This window comes from Podarcis pityusensis, assembly GCF_964106645.2.
Source record: "Podarcis pityusensis genome assembly, chromosome: 16".
Classification (NCBI taxonomy): domain Eukaryota; kingdom Metazoa; phylum Chordata; class Lepidosauria; order Squamata; family Lacertidae; genus Podarcis; species Podarcis pityusensis.
In genome coordinates this window covers 19,285,543-19,307,258 of record NC_138041.1, presented here as the reverse complement: position 1 = coordinate 19,307,258, position 21,716 = coordinate 19,285,543, and the positions used below count along the sequence as shown (strand labels likewise).

The 21,716-nt window shown below is 49.4% G+C and overlaps 1 protein-coding gene across 1 annotated transcript in view; it reads right to left on the bottom strand.

The window, feature by feature from the left end:
- Positions 1 to 20,859, bottom strand: part of KSR2 (kinase suppressor of ras 2) — a gene marked incomplete at its 3' end in the record, with an annotated part of 180,225 nt that extends 159,366 nt beyond the window's left edge. Inside the window, exon 1 of the mRNA XM_080986238.1 lies at positions 20,693 to 20,859. Coding sequence (XP_080842364.1) covers positions 20,693 to 20,785 — 93 coding nt within the window. The 5' untranslated portion in view covers positions 20,786 to 20,859. The remainder of the gene's footprint in view (positions 1 to 20,692) is intronic.
- Between the last annotated feature and the right edge of the window lie 857 nt (positions 20,860 to 21,716).

Genomic DNA, 21,716 nt, shown 5'->3' with positions numbered 1-21,716 from the left:
TCCACAACAGGTTTCCTTCAAGAAAATGGATCAACGCACCCAGGGGTAGCTGGTGCCCCCTGGAATGGTAGGGCGGAAGGCAGGGAGCCGAACAGCAGGGGGAGCCAGAGCCAATGGCAGACAGAGGCAGCTAATTCTATTTTTGCCCCCATTCTCCATTCTGTGAGGCTGAGGAAGAAGAAGCTGACAACCAGGACCATCCCCTGAGCTGACAACCAGGACCATCCCCTGGGCTGGTTATGAGGAAACCAGGCAGGCTGGTAGGGGCTGGCTGAGGGCAGCGCCCCATCCACCCTAATGGATCAGACTCCATTGAAAGTTTCTCCCTTCTTCACAAATAGGAAAGGGGGGAGCCTTGCCAACCATTGCTACTGTCGTCATCATCATGATCATCATTTATTATTTATACCCCGCCCATCTAGCTGGGCTTTCCCAGTCACTCTGGGCGGCTCCCAGCAGAATATTAAAACCACGATAGAACATCAAACATTTAAAACTTCCCTAAACAGGGCTGCCTTCAGATGTCTTCTAAAAGTCAGATAGTTGGTTTACAGTAGTACCTCGGGTTACAAACGCTTCAGGTTACAGATGCTTCAGGTTACAGACTCCACTAACCCAAAAATAGTACCTCAGGTTAAGAACTTTGCTTCAGGATGAGAAAAAAAATCACGCGGCACAGGCGCAGAGGCAGCGGGAGGCCCCATTAGCTAAAGTGGTACCTCAGGTTAAGAACAGTTTCAGGTTAAGAACGGACCTCCAGAACTAATTACGTTCTTAACCCGAAGTACCACTGCATTTCCTTGACATCTGATGGGAGGGTGTTTCACAGGGCGGGCACCACCACTGAGAAGGCCCTCTGCCTGGTTCCCTGTAACCTCACTTCTTGCAGTGAGGGAACCGCCAGAAGGCCTTCGGAGCTGGACCTCAGTGTCTGGGCTGAACAGTGGTGGTGCAAACGCTCCTTCAGCTATACTGGGCCAAGGCCCTGAATCCCTTGGAGATGTCATGGAAGGAATGGTCCAATCCTTGGCAGCAATGGGAGGATTTGGGGGAGTTGGCACTTGATGACCCAAGGGAAAGTCCCAGTGGGTTGTAGGAGGTGAAACTGGGGCCCCAGGAAGTATCAGGAAGTGAAGGGGAGACAGAGAGTAAGAAGCTGGATCCAAGTAGGTTGACTGAGAAGAGTTCTGCTCCCATAACATCAGGTACCTCCAATTAGATGGTAAGAACACAAGAAGAGCAATGGCCCATCTATTACGGCATCCTGTCCTCACAGTGGTAGACCAGATGCCCCAAGGGGAAACCTGCAAGCAGGACCTGGGCATGAGATCACTCTCCCTTCCTGTGGTTTCCAGCAACTGGTATTCAGAAGCATTACTGCCTCCAAGTGTGGAGGGATACCATAACAATCCTGGCTTCAATAGCCCTCTCCTCCATGAATTCGTCTAATCCTCTTTTAAAGCCCTCAAAGTTCATGGCCACCACTGCCTCCTGCGGAAGAAAGTGTGTTGAACCGTTCCAGGTGCTCTGCAAACGCCATCTTGGCAGTCAAGATAACTCCACAATTAATTGGTTCGCCATGAGCTCATAGATGTTTCTCTTCGTTTGCTTTGATATAGGCTAATTGGCTCCCTTTGATGCTCTCCTTATCTGTGGGCTCGGGGTTGCTGGGCTCTGAGCCCAGAAGGGGGAACTATCTGTAAGATTTGGGTATCTGCCACCTGTGCCCTCCTCTGGACAGATGGAGTGATTGATGGGTAGTCCAATCAAACTGGAGTTTTCTTCTTTGTGTATAAAGAATGCATGGGCGTTGGCTCCTGCCAACATAGCAGTTCGCAAAGGATCCTGGGAAGTGTAGTTTGTCATGGATGCTGACAGTTGTTAGGATCAGGGGCAGTCGAAGGGGGGTGGGGGTCGTGCTGAGGGGGGTGACATTCAGTACGCTGCCCACCAGCAACTCCAATCCTACACCAAGCCGTCAGGGGAAGGGGCAGAGCTGTGCTGCCTTGCTCGCGACCTTCCCCCCTTTCCCGACCCTTTTGACAGCTCAGGGGAGGTTTGAGAGTCACGGGTGGGCAGCACGCCATTGCCCCCCGCTCCCGGGCTGCTTCCTGGGGGGGGGATCCTCCCCCGAGCTGTTAAGAGGAAGAGGGAAGGGAGAAGGCTGCTGACAAAGCGGTGCGGCCCACCATGGGCTGCTCACTCCACCCCCATGGGCGTCTCGCCCCCTGGGACGCTCGCCTCGCCCCCATGGCCCCACCCCTGGGTGCTGGAGCAGCTAGCTCCGCCTCTGGTTAGGATGCCCCTGTTCTCCCCAGAGAATTACAGTTCCTGGAGTGGTTTAACAGTCAGTGCCTCTTCCCAAGGAACTCTGGAAATTGTAGTTCTGGGAAGGGTATAGGGGCATTGCCTAACAGCTCTCTGCACCCTGGGCAACTACAGTTCCCAGGAGTCTTTGCGGGAAGTCGTTACTGTTTAAAAGTGGGGTGATACTGCTTGAAAAGTATAGTGCAGATGGGGCCTTACCATAGGAAAGGAGGATAAAGCAGTTGCACCTTCGCCTTCATGGGAAAGGTGGGCTGGAGATGTGTAAATCAATGCATTTTGGTTTCTCTCAGTTTCTCCAGTCTTAAGTTCAGTTCTCCACATCCATTTGCACTATTATTATTATTTAAACAAAAAAAAAAATTCCTCATGAAAATTCATCAGCATTTTAGTGGGGAAACTGCTCTTCAAAAAAAAAAAAAAAAAAGAGTGCATATTAGGCAAAGTGTCATTGAAACATTTTCACCAAAACGCTGAGGAATTTTCATGAGGAACTTTTAAAATAAATATACCGCAAGCTGCTGTGGGAATATGGGGAATTGAACTCCAGCTTAGGCTGGGGAGATGAAAAACTGAGGCTCCATACACATGCCGTACATTTCAAGTGCATGGCTTCCCCCCACAAAGACTCTGGGAACTGTAGTTTACCTCTCACAGAGCTCCAATTCCCAGCACCCAACAAACTACCATTCCCTGGATTCTATGAGGAAAAGTAACATGCTTTTAAATGTGTGGTATGTGTGTAAACTCAGAGAAAATGAAATCAGTGGATTTGTCCAACCCTAAACTTAAATTAAGACACATTTTCTATTGCATTGTTATCTTCTTTCTAGCCCTCTGTCATCCTTCACTGCTTTTATTGTACAGCAGTAGCCACGGAGTGTAAGGTTCATCTTCCTAAACATAAGAACCTAAAAGCCCCGTTAGATCAAACCAAAGCCCTACTTAGGAAGTCTTTCAGGTATTTGGGGTCCGAGTTACTTAGGTCTTTAAACACCAACATCGTAGCCTCCAATATTTCTCTGATGAAAAAAGGGATGTCCTATTCAATAATAATGCTATTTATACACTGCCCACCTGACTGGGTTGCCCCAGTCACTCTGGGAGGCTTCCAACATGGATAAAAACATAACAAACCATTTTTGAAAACTTGCCTATATAGGGCTCCCTTCAGATGACTTCTAAAGATTGTATAGTTACATATCTCCTTGGCTCGGGGGCCACATAACTCCATACCCTCCAATATTTATCTGATGAAAATAGGGATGTCCTATGCGGGTGGCGCTGTGGGTTAAACCACAGAGCCTAGGACTTGGTGATCAGAAGGTCGGCGGTTCAAATCCCTGCGACGGGGTGAGCGCCCGTTGCTCGGTCCCTGCTCCTGCCAACCTAGCAGTTCAAAAGCACGTCAAAGTGCAAGTAGATAAATAGGTACTGTTCCAGCGGGAAGGTAAACGGCGTTTCCGTGCGCTGCTCTGGTTTGCCAGAAGCGGCTTAGTCATGCTGGCCACATGACCCGGAAGCTGTACGCCGGCTCCCTCGGCCAATAAAGCAAGATGAGCGCCACAACCCCAGAGTTGGCCACAACTGGACCTAATGGTCAGGGGTCCCTTTAACTTTACCTTTACTAGACCCTCCAACATTTCTCTGATGAAAATAGGGATGCGCTAAGGAAACACAGGACGTTCTGGGATCAGATAATGAGACTGGGACAGCTTCTGTAAAACCAAGATTGCCTCCGGAAAATAGGGGCAATGTGAACACCTTGAATTGTGCCCAGAAACAAACCGGAAACCGGCACAGCTGTTAGGAAGCAGGGGCTACATGAGATCTAAATGGATTACCATCCAGTAATCCAAATGCTGTGTTTTGGACCAACTGAAGTTTCCAAGAGCAGCTCCATGTAGAGCACATACAGTCATCCAAACTTAGCATGGAGCACGGAGGACAGTGGCCAAGTCACCTCTGTCCAAGAGGGGTCATAGCTGGTGAACCCGCCAGAAAAGTAAACAATGATTGGGTCACTGCCCCTTTACCTCCATTGCCTACAACTGCTGGAAAAACTAACATGTACTCAGGAGGCAAGCACCACCCCTGTTTCCGTGCTAGCCTGTGTGGACAGCAAGCCCCAGGCACAGGAGAGCCAGTGTGGTGTAGTGGTAACAGTGACAGACTAAGACCCAGGAGGCCAGGGTTCGAATACCCACTCCGTCATAAATCTCACTGGATGACCGTGGGGGCCAGCTGCTGCCTCTCAGCTGCTGCCAGTGTGGTGTAGTGGTTCAGAGAGGTAGACTCGTAATCTGGTGAACCAGGTTCGCTTCCCTGTTCCTCCACATGCAGCTGCTGGGTGACCTTGGGCTAGTCACACTTCTTTGAAGTCTCTCAGCCCCACTCACCTCACAGAGTGTTTGTTGTGGGGGAGGAAGGGAAAGGAGAATGTTAGCCGCTTTGAGACTCCTTCGGGTAGTGATAAAGCGGGATATCAAATCCAAACTCTTCTTCTTCTCTTCTTCTCAGCCTAACCTCCCTCACAGGGTTGTTGTGCAAAGCGGGCAGAGCTACTTGGCAACGAAATAAATGAGTAAACATGCCCTGCTGAGCTTCAGAGGACCACACTGTGTCAACTCGCTGAAGCAAGAGGTGGTGAGGATGGCATTAAACCTGGTCGCCAGGGAGAGGGATGACAGCTGCACCTCTCTCCCAGTGCCTAGCGCCAGCTAATCGACGGAGCTGCAACTGACGTCAGCCGAGGCTGGAAACTGCTCCCTCGGCCTGCCCTGCTGGGAGATTAAGATCTCGGTAAAACAAAGGAGAAACGCAGGTGGAGAGAAAAATAATAATAATAGTGATAAATTAAAGGCACGGAGCCAGCCGCTCGAGGTGGAGTACAATCGCCCGCCCGTCCCCCACCGGCAGGTCAACCAGCGATTCCGTCAGAGGAGGAGCAGAAATCCAACCCACCTTGGAGAGCTCCCTTGGCAAAGGGAGGCTGCGCTTGAAAGTTTAATGAACGCATATTTCCAACATTAGGTGAGAGCCCGACTATAGTGACAGATGATCCCCAGGACTGTGCCAGGCTCCCAAAAGGACAGCTGGTTGTGTGTCGGAGGGCAGACAAAAGGGAGATGCCGTTTTAACAGGAGTAAGGTCTCTCTTTCGGAGGGGAGGAAGGCGGTCAAACTTGTTTCACCCAAGTACAGTGGTACCTCGGGTTACATACACTTCAGGTTACAGACTCCGCTAACCCAGAAATAGTACCTCAGGTTAAGAACTTTGCTTCAGGATGAGAACAGATATCGTGCTCCAGCAGCGCGGCAGCAGCCGGAGGCCCCATTAGCTAAAGTGGTGCTTCAGGTTAAGAACAGTTTCAGGTTAAGAACAGACCTCCGGAACGAATTAAGTACTTAACCCGAGGTACCACTGTAGTCAGAACCCTTCTTCTGGATCATAGGAAGCTGTCAAGTCAGAGCACAGGCCTATCTAAGCTAGTGCTGTCTACATTGACTGGCAGCAGCTCTCCAGGGTTTCAGAGAGGGTTGTCTGCCAATGCTAGCTGGAAATGCTAGAGATCAAACCTGGGGCTTTCACATCATAGAAGGGACTCTGAGGATCATCTAGTCCAACCGCCTGCAATGCAGGAATAGGCAGCTGTCCCACACGGGGATCGAACCTGCAAGCTTGGCATTATCAGCGCCACGCTCTAACCAACTGAGTGAGATGCTCTAACCACTGCACTGCAGTCGTTCCCTTACAGCACACAAACAGAGAAAGCTGCCTTGTATCGAGTCAGGCCCTAGGTCCATCTGGCTTAGTACTGTCTACACTGACTGGCAGCAGCTCTAGAGCGTTTCAGGCAGTCCCAGATGGAGGGGTTGAATCTGGGGGCTTCTGCATGCAAAGCAAGCGCTGAGCATCTCGAATGAAAGCAAGAGGTGTGCCCACCAGACACATTCATCGGTGTGCCTCCATCTAAGGAAGATTCCTATGTTCCGATGAACATAGCAACCTCCCCATTAATGCTGAGCTGGACAAACATATTGGCAAGGCAGCTATGGCAATGGCTCACCTCTCCAAAAAGATATGGGGCAATGTGGTGCTAACAGCCTACACTGGCTCCCAGTACGTTTCCAAGCACAATTCAAAGTGTTGCTGCTGACCTTTAAAGCCCTAAACAGCCTCAGTCCAGTACACCTGAAGGAGCGTCTCCACCTCCATCGTTCTGCCTGGACACTGAGGTCCAGCGCCGAGGGCCTTCTGGCGGTTCCCTCACTACGAGAAGCCAAGTTACAGGGAACCAGGCAGAGGGCCTTCTCGGTAGTGGCACCCGCCCTGTGGAACGCCCTCCCACCAGATGTCAAAGAGAAAAATAACTACCAAACTTTTAGAAGACATCTGAAGGCAGCCCTGTTTAGGGACGCTTTTAATGTTTAATAGGTTATTGTATTTTAGTGTTTTGTTGGAAGCCACCCAGAGTGTCTGGGGAAACCCAGCCAGATTTGCGGGGTATAAATAATAAATTATTATTATTATTATTATTATTATTATTATTATTATTATACCAAGATGAAGGTCTACCAGGCTTGTGTGTTGAGCACGCTGCTATATGGAAATGAGTCATGGGCAACTTACACCCACCAGGAGCAACACCTTAACGCCTTCCACGAGCCTGCGTCATGGAGATTTTGGGCATCAAATTGCGCAACAGAATCTCAAACAAAGATGTGCTCTCCCAAGCCCAAATCCCAAACCTGGTTGCACTCCTGTCTCAGCGACGTCTACACTGGCCTGGTCATGCTCAAAGGATGGAAAATGGCAGGATCCCCAAGGATGTGCTCTGTAGGGAGCTGGCTTCAGGCACTAGGCCTGTTGGCAGACCAGCTCTGTGTTACAAAGATGTCTGACAGCGTGACATGAAGGCAGGAGACATTAACTCTTCTGTATGGGAATCCCTTGCAGATAATCTGGAGGCAGTCGGGTTTTGTATCCACAGTGATGACCAGAGGAGGAATGACTACTGGGAGGACCGCAGAGAGAAGAAATGCCATGGTGTACCTGCAGCAGCAAAACTGGATGCCTTCATCTGCCCCAGCTGCAACAAAACATCTCTCTCCCATACCGGTCTCTACAGCCACAGCAGGGGCTGTAACTCTCTAACGGTTTGACTTTACCCCCAAAGGCACACTCTTCCATTGTCTCCCGAGACAGACGGATGCCAGCAACATGTATATTTTAGGGCAGGCATCCCCAAACTCAGCCCTCCAAATGTTTTTGGGACTACATTTCCCACCATCCCTGACCACCGGTCCTGTTAGCTAGGGATGATGGGAGTTATAGTCCCAAAACAGCTGGAGGGCCAAGTTTGGGGTGCCTGTTTTAGGGAGTGGTTGGTCTGCTTCCCTGTCTGTCCATTCTCTGTAGACTCTGTAAACTGTCCAGATATCATTGCTAATCTCAGCACGAGGGTTCCTGAAGTGGGGGTGGCAGTCTTCATCAATATTTGGGCACCGGGCACCATTTTGAATCAAGATGGTGGACCAAAACATGACTTTGGTGTGACTTCACTTATCGGAAGGAGCAAACGATGGGGTCCAAACTACGCTAATTTACGCACCTCCAACTATATTGCCACCCCCTTTGGTGGGTGGGTCTCTGCCAAATCTGTTGTGACGGGTCCAACCTGCATAATTTGGAGGGCTCTGAAAAATCACCACCAACATTTGGCAGGATGGTTCCATCCTGCACCAACTTGGCAACCTCTTGTGATATCGTAGCCAGACACGGGATGAAGATTCTCATAGTGGAGGCAGTAAAGATAAGGGACCCCTGACCATTAGGTCCAGTCGCGGACGACTCTGGGGTTGGTGCTCTCATCTTGCTTTATTGGCCGAGGGAGCCGGCGTACAGCTTCTGGGTCATGTGGCCAGCATGACTAAGCTGCTTCTGGTGAACCAGAGCAGCGCACGGAAATGCCGTTTACCTTCCCGCCAGAGTGGTACCTATTTATCTACTTGCACTTTGTACGTTCTTTCAAACTGCTAGGTTGGCAGGAGCAGGGACTGAGCAACGGGAGCTCACCCCGTCACGGGGATTCGAACCGCCGACCTTCTGATCGGCAAGGCCTAGGCTCTGTGGTTTAACTCACAGCACCACCCGCGTCCCAGTGGAGGCAGTAGCTTCTGTCTATGTTTGGACACTGGGTGCCATTTTTGATTCAACCCTAATTAAACTTTAGCTCACCTAAGCACAAAAATAAAAATGGATTCAGGACTGGAGCAGGAGCTGCCCAGGTCAGTTCAGAGTGCAGGATTGGTGGGGTTGGGGGTGCATGCAGCCCTAAAACTCATAAATTACCCTTTCCATATAAAATTCACAATGTATTTTAGTTTCTTCGAATTTACAAGCAGCACCAGGCACTTCCTGCTAGTGTTGTATACTTGTATTTATATTTTCAGACAAAACCCCCTATGTGATTTTTGGCCTGATCTGCATCTCTAGCTTTCACCAGGTGCTGTCCCAGGTTCTGACATTACAACAAAGAACACAGGGGAGAAGTCAATGCACACAGTACAGTACAGGCTTGAAATGCAGCAATCCCACCTCAAAGAGAAATCTGGGATTGTTTAAATCAACAGGAAGCTAAAAGAAAATTAAAGCACCTATCAACACTCTACCTCAGGCATCCCCAACCTGCGGCCCTCCAGATGTTTTGGGACTACAACTCCCATGACACCTAGCCAACAGGACCAGTGGTCAGGAATGATGGGAATTGTAGTCCAAAACATCTGGAGGGCCGAAGGTTGGGGATGCCTGCTCTACATGTCTGGAGAAGCTCGTCTAACCAAAAATGTTTTTTATTAGGTGGGGTTTTTTAAGGATATAGCAAAGGAGCCTGCCTTGTGTCAATAAGCAAGAAGTTCCAAAGTAGATTTGTCGTGATGGGGGGACACAAGCACCTTAATTCTACAAATCTAAACTTTTGCTAGGCGCTCATATCCCTGCTCCAAAACGCTGGGAGACTGGAGGCTCTCTACAGCTAACCCACAGTTTTTCCACTGTTATCACTGAGGTCCGACTCTCAGTACCGGATTCCCCTGTGGGCTTCAGTCATTACTAAAGAAGGTAATCTCTATTGCCCTACCTAACAGCTCTTTGCTGATTACGTTTGATAGTTATTTATTATAAAAGATAGGTATAGGTATAGGTAAAGGTAAAGGTAAAGGGACCCCTAACCGTTAGGTTCAGTTGCGGACAACTCTGGGGTTGCGGCGCTCATCTCGCTTTATTGGCCGAGGGAGCCGGCATACAGCTTCCAGTCATGTGGCCAGCATGACTAAGCCGCTTCTGGCGAAACCAGAGCAGCGTATGGAAATGCCGTTTACCTTCCCACTGGAGCAGTACATATTTATCTACTTGCACTTTGACGTGCTTTCGAACTGCAAGGTTGGCAGAAGCAGGGACCAAGCAACCGGAGCTCACCCCATCACAGGGATTCAAACCGCCGACCTTCTGATTGGCAAGCCCAAGATGCTCAGTGCTTTAGACCACAGCACCACCCGCACTGTTATATACCATTAATTCATTTTTTAAAAAAATCTGAGCAGTTTACAGTAAGAATAAATGAAACTATGACAACATAAGAACTGAGCCTTTGCTGTCATCCTGTGGAACTCTCTGTCACTAGAGATTCATAAGGCGCATTTTGTGCCAACTTTTAAACTCCTCACTCCTGCCTAAGCAGGAACTTTTTTCTCGGTCCTATTTAGGCAACTGGATATTGTTTAACCTGAGACTTCCTGCATGAGGAGGTCTACCAGGGAAGCCATATATCCCCACACTAAATGAGTTGTGGGCCAAAGAGCATTTATCATCCATTTGCAAAGCAGATGACATTCATTACGTTTGTGAGCTTTGCAATATTTGCATTTCTCACCGTAAATTGGAGAGGCACAGCCTCGTCTGTGTGCTGCTTTTGCTGGGCAGGTGGCACTAAGATCTGCATCCCTGTAGTTAGAATCTGGATCAGTGCAATATGCTGGGGACTTTCAGAGTTATCTAGGGCCTCGGACCTCAACTCCATGCATGCAATCCCCCTCCTCTGCTATTAGAAAAGGTCCTGTTCAATAGGGATGGGGAGAGATTTGATTCAGCTCCCAGCTAGAGGTGAAATCTACCTCATTTGCACATTCTGAAACAATCCACAAACCGAAACCTGGCCCTCCTTTGAACCTCGCCACTCCTCTGAATTTTGCAATGCAGTTTCCTAGCCAAGTAAGTTGTGCAAAAAAAAGGTATATACTTCAGAGAAAGTGTGCCTGAAAAATGCATATGCTAGCAGAAATAACATACCAAAATGAATTATATTAGGGAAGACTGCTTTGCAAAAATGTGTATCTTAAGCAAAAATGCACACATACATATGTACATGAGTTGACATCTGTACTAAAATGTAGATTGATTTTCATGAAGACTTTTAAAAATAAATATAGCACAAAGTGATGTGGAAATGTGAAGAGCTGAGCTTAAGAATGGGGGGAACGAGACACAGAGGCTGCATTTAAAGCAAATATAAGGTACATGGTTTCACCCAAAGAGTCCTTAGGAACTGTAGTTTACCCCCACACAGAGAGAGCTATACTTTGCAGCACCAAACTACAGTTCCCATGATTCTTTGAGGAAAGTTGGTGTGCTTTAAATGTCTGGCGTGTATGAAACCTCAGAAAAACCAAAACAGACCAATTCATTGATCCCTAACCCAACTGAAGACAAATCTGTTGCAAGATGGTGTGCAAATGTGGGGAGCTGAATTTAAGTTTAGAAAAATGAGAAACTGAAATCAACAATTTGCCCATCCCTGCTGCTCAGCAATATATCCATTTCACATGCCCTCTCCCCCTTGTCTTAGGTCAGTGCCAGTGACCTCCTTCACCATGCTGCTGTCTCAGACAGGTATGGGACGGGAGGACATCTAAAAAAAAAATTGCCTCCGGCAGATTCCAAAAAATAATAATAAACTGGAGCCATCTCTGGAAACGGGGATATGTTCAAACACCCACAGCACACAGGCAGCCAGCAGAGAAAATGAAAACAAAATGTCATCACCTCCAGTCGCTCAGTGTGGTGTGAACAAAATGCTATCACCCCCCCCCAAAAAAAAAAAATTCCGCCATGTGTCATCACCATATAAACCACAGGTGTGGCTATGGATTCAGTTAGCAGGCCGGATCCAGTACTCGGCCACATTGCCAGGTGGGCAGGGTCACCCGGCTGTCAATCTCCTGGCATGATATGATGCCAGGTGATACTTCAAAGAAAGAATTGGGAGACGGCTTAAGAGTGTCTCTTCCTCCACCCCCCAGTTCCTCCTAAACAGACCCAGCTGGCATGCTAAGTCACAGCTGCAAATAAAAGAGTCGGAAGCACACTCTAAGGCAGGTACATGGAACCTTTGGCCCTGCAGAGGTTGCTGAACTACAACTCCCATCAGCCCCAGCAAGCATGGCCAATAGCCCAGGAGGTGGGAGTTGTAGTTCAGGAACATATAACAGGGCCAAAGATTCCCCACACCAGATGTCCTTTTTTATTGTGCACTCATGTTGATTTCAGCTCGCGGTGGAATCAGGGCAGTTTTATGAAATCCTACTTTCAACAGGTTATTTTTTTGTGGGGGACACACTGCTTCATTTACAATCTGTGCATGTCCTGTTACTTAAAGTCAGTGGTGGTGGGAGACCAAGGTCCGAATCCCCACTTGGCCATGAAGCTCACTGGGTGATGTTGCAGCCTATCCTATTTGCAGCCTATCCTACTTCACAGGGTTGTTGTGAGGACCACACGTCACCTTGAGCTTGTAGAGTGCCTTCTTGGTGGCTGCTCCCAGACTTTGGAACTCCCTCCCTAGAAGAGCTGGACTAGCGCCCACCTTGTTGTCTTTCCCCCGCCAGGTGAATGCCTTCTTATTCCAACTGGTTTTTGGAAACTGGCTGCTTTTAATGAAAGGGTTTGTGCTGTGCTGTTTTTATGGTAATCATTGGTATGTTTTTAGTAGATTTATATATGTTTGTTTGTGTTTTAATTATATTAATGTTTAGTTGTTTTTAAAACTATTTTTTCTCCATGTTTTTAAGTGTTATTATTTTATCTGTAAGTCACCTTGAGTCCCTGTCAGGGAAAAAGGTGGGGTAGGATAATAATAATAATAATAATAATAATAATAATAATAATAATGGTGTTCTTCAGCATGGCAATAATGTGCTGGCATTGCTGAACAACTGGGAATGCAGAATGGCGTGTGGACGGTCCAGTATAACTCCACTATGATTGCACTATTGACATGTTGCAGAATACACACTCCAAAACAAACAGACAAGCAGAAAACTCCCATTCCAAAGCAATCCTGGGGGCAGCCTCCCTCCCCCATGCCTACCTAAGCATCATCACTCAGTGCTTCAACATTGGAAATGGAAGGAATGGGAACTCATTCTATAGCATCATTTGTATTAGGCGTCTAATTAAGAGACTCCTGTCGGTCCTTCTTATTAATTAGACAGCCCCATCAATCTGTGTGAAGCTTATAGCTTAAAGAACAGAAGTCTCAGCCCAGAGGATCTTGCAGCTCCAAAACTGACACAGAAGGGGTGAGGAAAGAGGGGAACGGAGGCAGTGGAAAACATGGCAAGCAGCAGCGGAGGCTGGCCCATTTGGGGAAATGGGGCAATGCCCCACCCAGCTCAGCCTGCCCTCAGCCAGCCCCCTTACTAATGACCAGTCCAGAGGGTGGCCTGCCAGTTACCCTCCTCCTCCTCCACCTCCGCCGCCACCTCAGTGTTGCCCTTGTGGAACTCAAAGGAGGGTGGTGACAAGACTAGAATTCATTGACTCAACCTGTCGTTGGCTCTGGCGCCACCTACTGTTGGGCTTCCTGCCTTCTGCCCTACCAGTTCCAGTGAGCAGCTGCCACATTGCTCGATACTGTGGAGAGCCACAGCCAATCAGTATTGGGCTACATGGGTTGAGGCAGGCTCCTATGTAGCCGCTGAAGAAGAGAGACCATAATTGCAACAAGAATAGAGAGAGCCTGGGTCCTTCAGTGAGCTATTGGCTTCCTGCCTTCTTACTTACAAGCAGTCCAATGGGTAGCCTTGCCTGTCACCTTCCTCCTCAGTGCCACCCTTATAATACTCAGCACGGGGGAGGATGGGGACCAAACTAGCATCAGCTGGCTTCACCTGTCATTGGCGCCACCTGCTGTCAGGCTCCCTGCCTTGTGGCCCGTCAGCTACTAGGATAGCTGATCTGAGAACAAACTTGAAGGGACCTGGAGAGGCCAAAGGTTGAATCTGGGAACTTCTTCAGGCAAAGCAGTTGCTCTGCCACTGAGCTGCCATATAAACTGCCCCTTGCCCAGTTTTGAGGGTTTGTTTGTTTGTTTGTTTGTTTGTTTGAAACCATCACGGCCCATTAGCATCCCAAAGGGGAACTTTTACAAAATGTGGTTGTGTTTTTTGTTTGTTTTCCCCCCTTTCAGACACAAAAGACTAGTGCAGGTTCTGTGTCAGCAATTTCTGTGTGCCAGTAACTAAACAAGCGGCAAGGGGAAGCTTTTTGCAAGGCTGGGTTGATGCTTTTCCTTGATAAGGCCAATGACATAACCTTATAATATCTTTTATTTTCACTTCCAAAAAGTCAAGGCTGCTTAGCCCATCTGTTAAACCCAAACCTTAAGGTGGCCTTGGTAGATTTTTATTTTTAAAAAATGGAATGGAGGAAGCTTTCAGAACAACTAGCCTACAGCACTTTGGTAGTCCCTCCTGAGCATGTCTTGCTTATGGTACTCTAAACACTGAGACATTTCTACACGTAATCTTCAACTGAGTCCTCGTGCCTTTTGGCAGAGGCTGGTTGAAGTCTAAAAGGTCCTTTCCAGTAAGAAAGGATTCAGTTATACTAGATCTAGGTTTCAAACAGAAGTGATCGAAGGGAAAGGGAAATTACTGAAGGCCGCATACAGCATATTATTAGAATGGGAGACGAAAGATGAAGAGGTAAAATCAGTTATGATTAAATGGGCACAAGATGTAGGTCACAACATTATGATGGAAGATTGGGGAAAATTATGGAAAACTGATTTAAAATTTACAGATTGTTCCCTATTGAAGGAGAATTACATGGAGATGATGTATAGATGGTACACAACACCAGTGCAGTTAGGGAAAATGTACAAAACTAATTCAAATATATGTTGGAAGTGTAAGGAAAAGGAAGGGACATTTTATCATATGTGGTGGGATTGTAATGTAATTTTAAAAAATTGGGAAACGATATACAATGAATTGAAGAAAATGTTCCATTTAACATTTGTTTAAAAACATGAGACATTTTTGTTGGGGATTGTAGGGAAAGACCTGCCAAAAAAGCTGAAAAACATCTTCATGTATGTGACAACGGCCAAGAGAGTTCTGGTAGCACAAGGATGGAAGACTGAAGAAACCCCAACTAAAGAATCATGGCAAGAAAAATTGACGTACTATGCAGAACTGGCAAAACTGACATATAAGCTACGGGACAAGGATAACTGTGACTTTAAGGATGAATGGGAACCCTTTACAAAGTATCTGAAGACGCAACAAAGCGAACTGGACTCCTTGGCAGGTTTTGAATAAACATTCACAAACTTTTTATTGATAATAATCAGCTAAATAGTTTGAGGATCTATACAACTTTCTAACATGCAGAAAACAGCAGTCTCAGAGAAACCAAAGACTGGAACTGAGGGAAGTCAGGGGGTGGGGGCAGGGGGTTTTGTGTGGGAGGGGGGAGGGAGGAAAAATAGGGGGGAAAACAAGGATGATATGTTTTTTGGATAATATGTCTTGTTTTAATTTTGAATAAATAAAAAAAATTTTAAGGAACTCTAAAAGGTCCTCTGGTGGGATCCCTCCTCTGCCAATGCGCATTTCTTTCTAGATCACCGAAATGTGGAAATGGCACTTTTACAAATGAGATTCATTCTGCACTTGCAAGAAATCGGCGCTTTATTATGACAGCGTGTGCACTTTGGAACTCCCTGCTCATTGATCTCAGGCTCTTTCACTGTATTGCGTTTGGCACCTGCTGCAAAACTCATTTGTTCCAATAAGCCTGCCAAGCCATGTGATGTTTGCATGGGGAAGTCCGTTGCTCTCTGGTAGAGCCTTGCATGCAGAAGGTCCCGTGTTCAATCCCAGACATCTCCAAAGAAGGCTAGGAAAGACTTCCTCCCTGAATTACTCCCCAGACTGTTTACTTCAGAACAATCACATCTATTCGCTAGAGCAAGTGGACCGATGGTTGTGTGACCACTCTCGTAAAGAACATAAAAAGAGCCTTCTGGACCAGGACAATGGCCCTTCTAGTCCAGCATCCTGTTCTCACAGCAGCCAACCAGATGCCTGTGGGAAACCAGCAAGCAGGATTCGAACACAAGAGCCCTCTCCTCTCCTGTGGTTTCCAGCAAATGGATTCACAAGATTGACGACTTGCAACCATGGAGGCAGAGCATAGCTGTCATAGCTAGTAGCTACCAGTAGCCTTGTCCAATCCTATTTTAACTCCATTCAACTTGGTGGACATCACTGCCTCCTGTGGGAGTGAGTTATTATTATTATTATTATTATTATTATTATTAAATTTTATTTATACCCCACCCTCCCCAGCCAAGACCGGGCTAAGGGTGGCCAACACCGGCACAAAAACAATTGATTGAAACACAACTCAAAAACAAGACTAAAATACAACATTAAAATGCAGCCTCATTTCAGCGGGAACTCAAATCAAAAACTTTTGGGGGGATGAAAACGTCAAGTCTTCACCAAGTCCAACTATCCAGACTGGTCCTACGTGGGCCAGAAAAAAGCGAGGGAAGTCCCCAAATAGGAGTTCCATCACAGAAGGAGAAAGGAAAAAGGAAAGAGGGGGAGGGGATCAATTTGATTCCAAGCCAAAGGCCAGGTGGAACAACTCTGTCTTACAGGCCCTGCGGAAAGAAATCAGATATTGCAGGGCCCTGGTCTCATGAGGCAGAGCATTCCACCAGGCCGGAGCCAGTGTTGAAAAGGCCCTGGCTCTGGTTGAGGCTAATCTGACTTCCTTAGGGCCTGGGACCACTAGAGTGTTACTATTTATGGACCTTAAGGTCCTCCGTGGGGCATACCGGGAGAGGCGTTCCCGTAGGTACGAGGGTTCTAGGCCGTGAGTTCCACAGTTTAATTAGGCACTGCATGAAGAAGGTCTTGGATGGCCTTCAAAGATGAGATGGGCCAATTGCCTGACCCAACAGGACTCTTGTTTTGTTAGTGATGTACAGTGAACCTGATAATTATATGATCACATTTTTAACTATCATTCATGTTCATCTAAAACTTTCAGCTCTGCTGATACTTTGGGTGCTTCCTCAACCATTTGTTTGGATCAGTGAGATGTGGACACATCCACATGTGGCCCCTCAACAGGACAAGACTTGGGTCAACCTTCAGCAGGAAGCTTCCGACCTAAGCGTCCTTCTCTTCATCCAGACCGAATGGTCAGTCCAATAACCTCAACCATCAGCACTTCTCCCAGGTTTAAGGACTATGTCAAACATGACATTTTTCAGGCATACGCAAATGTACGTGTGTTGATGTAATGTGTGAATGCAACAGAGAAGTGTCTGCAAAGTTTTCTGTCTGGCAGCAAAGTCAATTCGGGAATCGCCTGCAGTTTTCCAGGCATCTACCAAAGAGGTTTAAGCATACATGTGAAAATGTAATGTGTGAACACAACAAAGAAGTCATCGCAAACGCAGGTCAGACAGAAAAATTGGCGAGGAGGACGGAATCATCTGCAGTTCTCCGCAAGCACGGAATTTGCTGCCGTGCAAAGTGTAAAGCCAGCCCCAGGCAGAAGAGTTTTTCCAGTTCCCAACACCCGTGATCCTTTTTTCCTGGGGATGCCAGACATCAAACTAGCTAAGCACATGTTCTACTGCTGAGCAACAGATCTGGAGACAAATGCCTGATCTAAAGCAAATAACTTTGCTAAACTTTAGCAAGCCAGGATCTGAGCAGTGCCTGGGAAATGCCTTGGATCTCCTACATATGTGTTTCTCAGTTCCACAGTAGACTGCGTCTGAACCTGGAGGTACTACTAAGCTGCCATAACCAAGAGCTGCTTGAGAAAAGAAAAGAATAAAAGCTATCAAGGCTATCATCAAACACCCAGATTTACCATATTTTTTGCTCTATTAGACTCACTTTTTTCCTCCTAAAAAGTAAGGGGAAATGTATGTGCGTCTTATGGAGGGAATGCAGGCTGCACAGCTATCCCAGAAGCCAGAACTCAAAAGGGTTAGGGTGTTCTGGCTTCGGAGATTCAGAATATTTTTTTTCTTGTTTTCCTCCTCCAAAAACTAGGTGCGTCTTGTGGTCTGGTACATCTTACAGAGCGAAAAATACGGTACATGGCAGCCAGTCCTGACATGAACTTTCTGCTACAACAGGGATGTTTAAAGTCAGGCCCTAATCCGGCCCGTCTGTTGGTTTAATGTGGCCCCGGGGCAGTTTATTCCTAAATCCTAAAAAATCCTTAAAAAAAGCTTAACAATTTTGGTCGGCCCTCACGCATGTTCACTTCATCAAATCTGGCCCTTCTTGGAAAAAGTTTGGACACTGCTGTGCTACAATAAACCTATAGCAGGGAGGGGAGATACAAGCCACTAAATGAGCATTTGCCACAGCAGAACCCACAACTGGACAAGTGTTCAGGGATGCACGTTTTACTAATTTCTGGCAAACCGAACCACGATTTTACCCTTGTAGCTTTAAGGAAGGCCCACAGGTCAGGGGAGGGGAGCCTTTTTCAATCTGAGGGCCACATTCCTTCCTGCGCAACATTCCGGGGGCCACATGCTACTGATGGGCAGATCCAGAGGCAGAAGTAGGTGGAGCAACAGAAGTCGATTCTACTTCTGTGCAATAAGCTGATTTCTACAGGACACATTTCTCTCTCTCTCTCTCTCTCACACACACACACACACACACACACACACAAAAGTCCCCTCCATTCCCATCCAGGCAATTAAGAGGCATGATCAGGGTTCAAGGACACATTCCAGCCGGCCCAAAACTCTTGTGGTGTGAAGCACGGGTTGTGAATGGTGTGTCCTGGAAATAAGGGTGGAACTGGAGAAGGTTTCAGGGGCCAGACAGAAAGTCCTGGAGGAGCCCATTTGGCCTGTGGGCTGGAGGTTTCCCACTTTTGCCACAGCTGATAAAATGCCCATTCTGCACAGCTCTTCAAGATGCAGAGTCCAGGAACTGCAAAGGGGACTTACAGGAACAGGTCAAACCAAGGCAGCAGGGCAGGTATCAGGGGTCAGGAACTACGTTTGAGGGGTGCAGTGCTTACATGGCTCCACTTCTGACCCACAGAGGTCTGGGGGCCTGATTCCACCCCTCTTGCTTGCTCCTACAAGCTCTCCTCCACCAGCCCTCTTTAAGGACTCAAGCAACAGCATGGTTTGCATGGATTGGGCCTAGAGGGGAATTACAGAATCATCCTAGTCCAACCCTCTCCCATGCAGAAATCTCAACATACAGTCTCCCATCCAGTTTGAAACCATACCAGATCCTGCTTAGCTTTGCAAATGTGCCAGCTGCACCACCATAAGGTTTGCATGGATCGGGCCTAGAGGGGAGAGAAAAGCAAGGGGACATCAGCGGAAAGGGGACAAGTCCACTTGGGGAGGGGGCCCACCAATGACAGTATCCACCTGTCCAGCTGCTTACCACTACATCAGAGCTGCCACCAGTCTGAAAGAGCCTGCAGAATAGTGTGGTGCAGTGGATAGAGAGCGGGACTAAGACCTGGGTGACCAAGGTTCAAATCTCTGCTCATTGGCCATGAAGTTCACAGGGTGACCTTGGAGGCCAGTCTCTATGTCTCAGACTCGCCTACCTCACAGGGCTGTTGTGGGGATTAAATAAGGAGGGGAAGAAACATGCATGTCCTTGGAGGGAAAGGTGGGGTATGAATGCAACAAGGAAAATAGTAGTAATAATAATAATAACAAACCCTCTGAGCATCTAGGCCTGGGACAGGTGGCAGAGATGCTGCCAGGAGAAACTGCAAAAGGCTGGGGTCCCGGGTCAAGGTGCACTAGTGCTTATGCAAACTTTGCAAAGCTGCTCAGAGAACAGGGATGCAAAGCCAGGCACAGTTGCAAATGAATAAATTGGGAGGGGGGGTGGCAGGAAGAAACACAGGCCTTTGACAATTTGGGTTGACAATTCAGATGATGAACTAACGGGAAATGAGGCCACTCTCAGCAACTCTAAGTGGCTACTACCAGCCACAGTGGCCCTGACCTCCCTCTGCTGTCCAGGCATATCTGCCTCTGCCTACTAGCTACTGGGAACGGCAAGCAGGGAGAGTTGTGGACTTGCAGACTTCCCACAATAAGGCATCTCCGGCCAGCCACTGTGAGAACAGGGTGCTGGCCGAGATGGGCCCCCTTCGGCCTGACCCAAGTCAGCTGATGCTCCCAAGTCAAAGCGCCGCATGGCGCCTGTCTCATGCGTGCCGAACACGTGGATCTGGTTCTCTCTCCCTCCCCCCCCGCACCCCATATTTCAACCACGCGTGGCAAGAAGAGGCCCACCCCCCCACAAAAGCCTCGCCTTCTGGTCTCCCAACAGGACTGGACTGGGGTGGGGGGACCCTTCCAATCAGATGCTCCAGGAGGCACCTTCGGGGTCTCTCTCTCTGGTGCCTCTCCCCACCTTCCCAAGAGTCCACAGAGACGGTTTTATTTTTAACTATCCCTGCAAAGGCAGCCACGACAAGAAGGAGGCTGTATCCACGGACGGCCTCCTTCTGGTGGGGGGGGGGGGAGAGAGGCAGAGGGATCTATCGTTCTGTGGATGAGCAAGGAGAAAACCAGGAAGGAAAATTGCCCTAATGAGGGCAAGGATGGGGGAGATCCCCTTCTCTTCCCTCCCCCCTACTAAAAAAGAAAGAAAGCCAGCGACACCTTTAGGCACCTGCAGGACGCGCAGCCTCCGTGGCGCGCGCTTTCTCTCTCTCTCTCGTACACACAAACACACTCACAGCTACAACCAGGAACCCCCCCCCCTTCCGCGTCTCCCCGCGCGCCCCTCGGTGCCATAGCCTTCGAGGGCCCGGACTGGGGATGGACGGGGCGGAGGGGGGGACGAGAGAAGCGCCCCCTTCCCTCCTGAGCTCCAGAGTCCCCCATCCCCGCGTCCGTCCGTCCATCCCTGGACGACCCCTCACTCTCAGCCCCCCACCCTCTTGCCAGCCAGCCTGCCTGCCTCTCCGGGCCGCGCCTCACCTCCAAGGTGCGGATCTCCTTCTGCGTGAGGTCGTTGGACGTGGCGCATTTGGTGCGCAGCCCCTCCAGGTTGGAGATGCTGATGTCGATCATGTTCTGGACGAGCTCGCACTGCTGCAGCGCTTTCTGCAGGCTCAGCGGCGGCGGAGGGGGCGGCGGGGGCGGCGGCGGAGGGGGGGGCAGCAGCAGCGGCGGCGGCGGGGGGTGGCCGGGGGCCGGCACGGCGGCCTCCTCCATGGCTTGCCCCTCGGCCGCCTCTTCCTCCTCCTCCTCCTCCTCCTCCTCCTCCTGGATCAGGGGGATGCGGCCGCCGGCCCGATCCCCCCAAGCGGCGGCAGCGGCGGCGGCGGCGCCGCGGCCGCCCCCTCCTCGCCGCCCCCACCGCGCCAGACCTTCCCCGGTGCCGCCTCGCCCGCGCGCTCGCTGCCTCGCTCGCTCGCGATCGCCCGCCCGCCCGGCTGTCAAGCCTCCTCCATGCGAGCCTCGGCGATCTCTCCGGCGGCGGCGGCGGCGGCGGCGGCGGCGCCTCCTCCCGGGGAGGGGTCGGGGCGGGGCGCGCCGGAGCCCCGGGGGAGCCCCTCGGGGCGTTCACACGGCAGCTCCACGGGCGACGCGCGGTTTCCTTCGCCCAGCGCTCGCTGGCAGCCTGGATCGGGGCTGGGGGCTGCTCTTCGCCCGGCCCGCAGCGTTCGCTCCGCCTGGCTCCCGCATCCACACACGCGCGCACACACGCAGGCGTCCTGCCTTGTCAATCCGCGCGGCCGCGACACGCGAGGAACGGTTGCGGCGCACGCCTCGCCTGGACGCCCCCCCCCCCCCAGCCCAGGAGACGCGTGTCCCCGAGACGGCTGGACTCCCGCGAGCAGGTAGAGGAGAGGAGGGGAGTTTAAAAACATATAAACCCTCCATACTCATTTTCCTACATCAGCGTGCTTAGTCCTGACTGGAGTCATCAAGGGGGGAGGGAGAGTTTCTCTGAACATGTGCAGAGGGCCGCAGTGTTTCAGTTCCTTAGGTGTGTGGG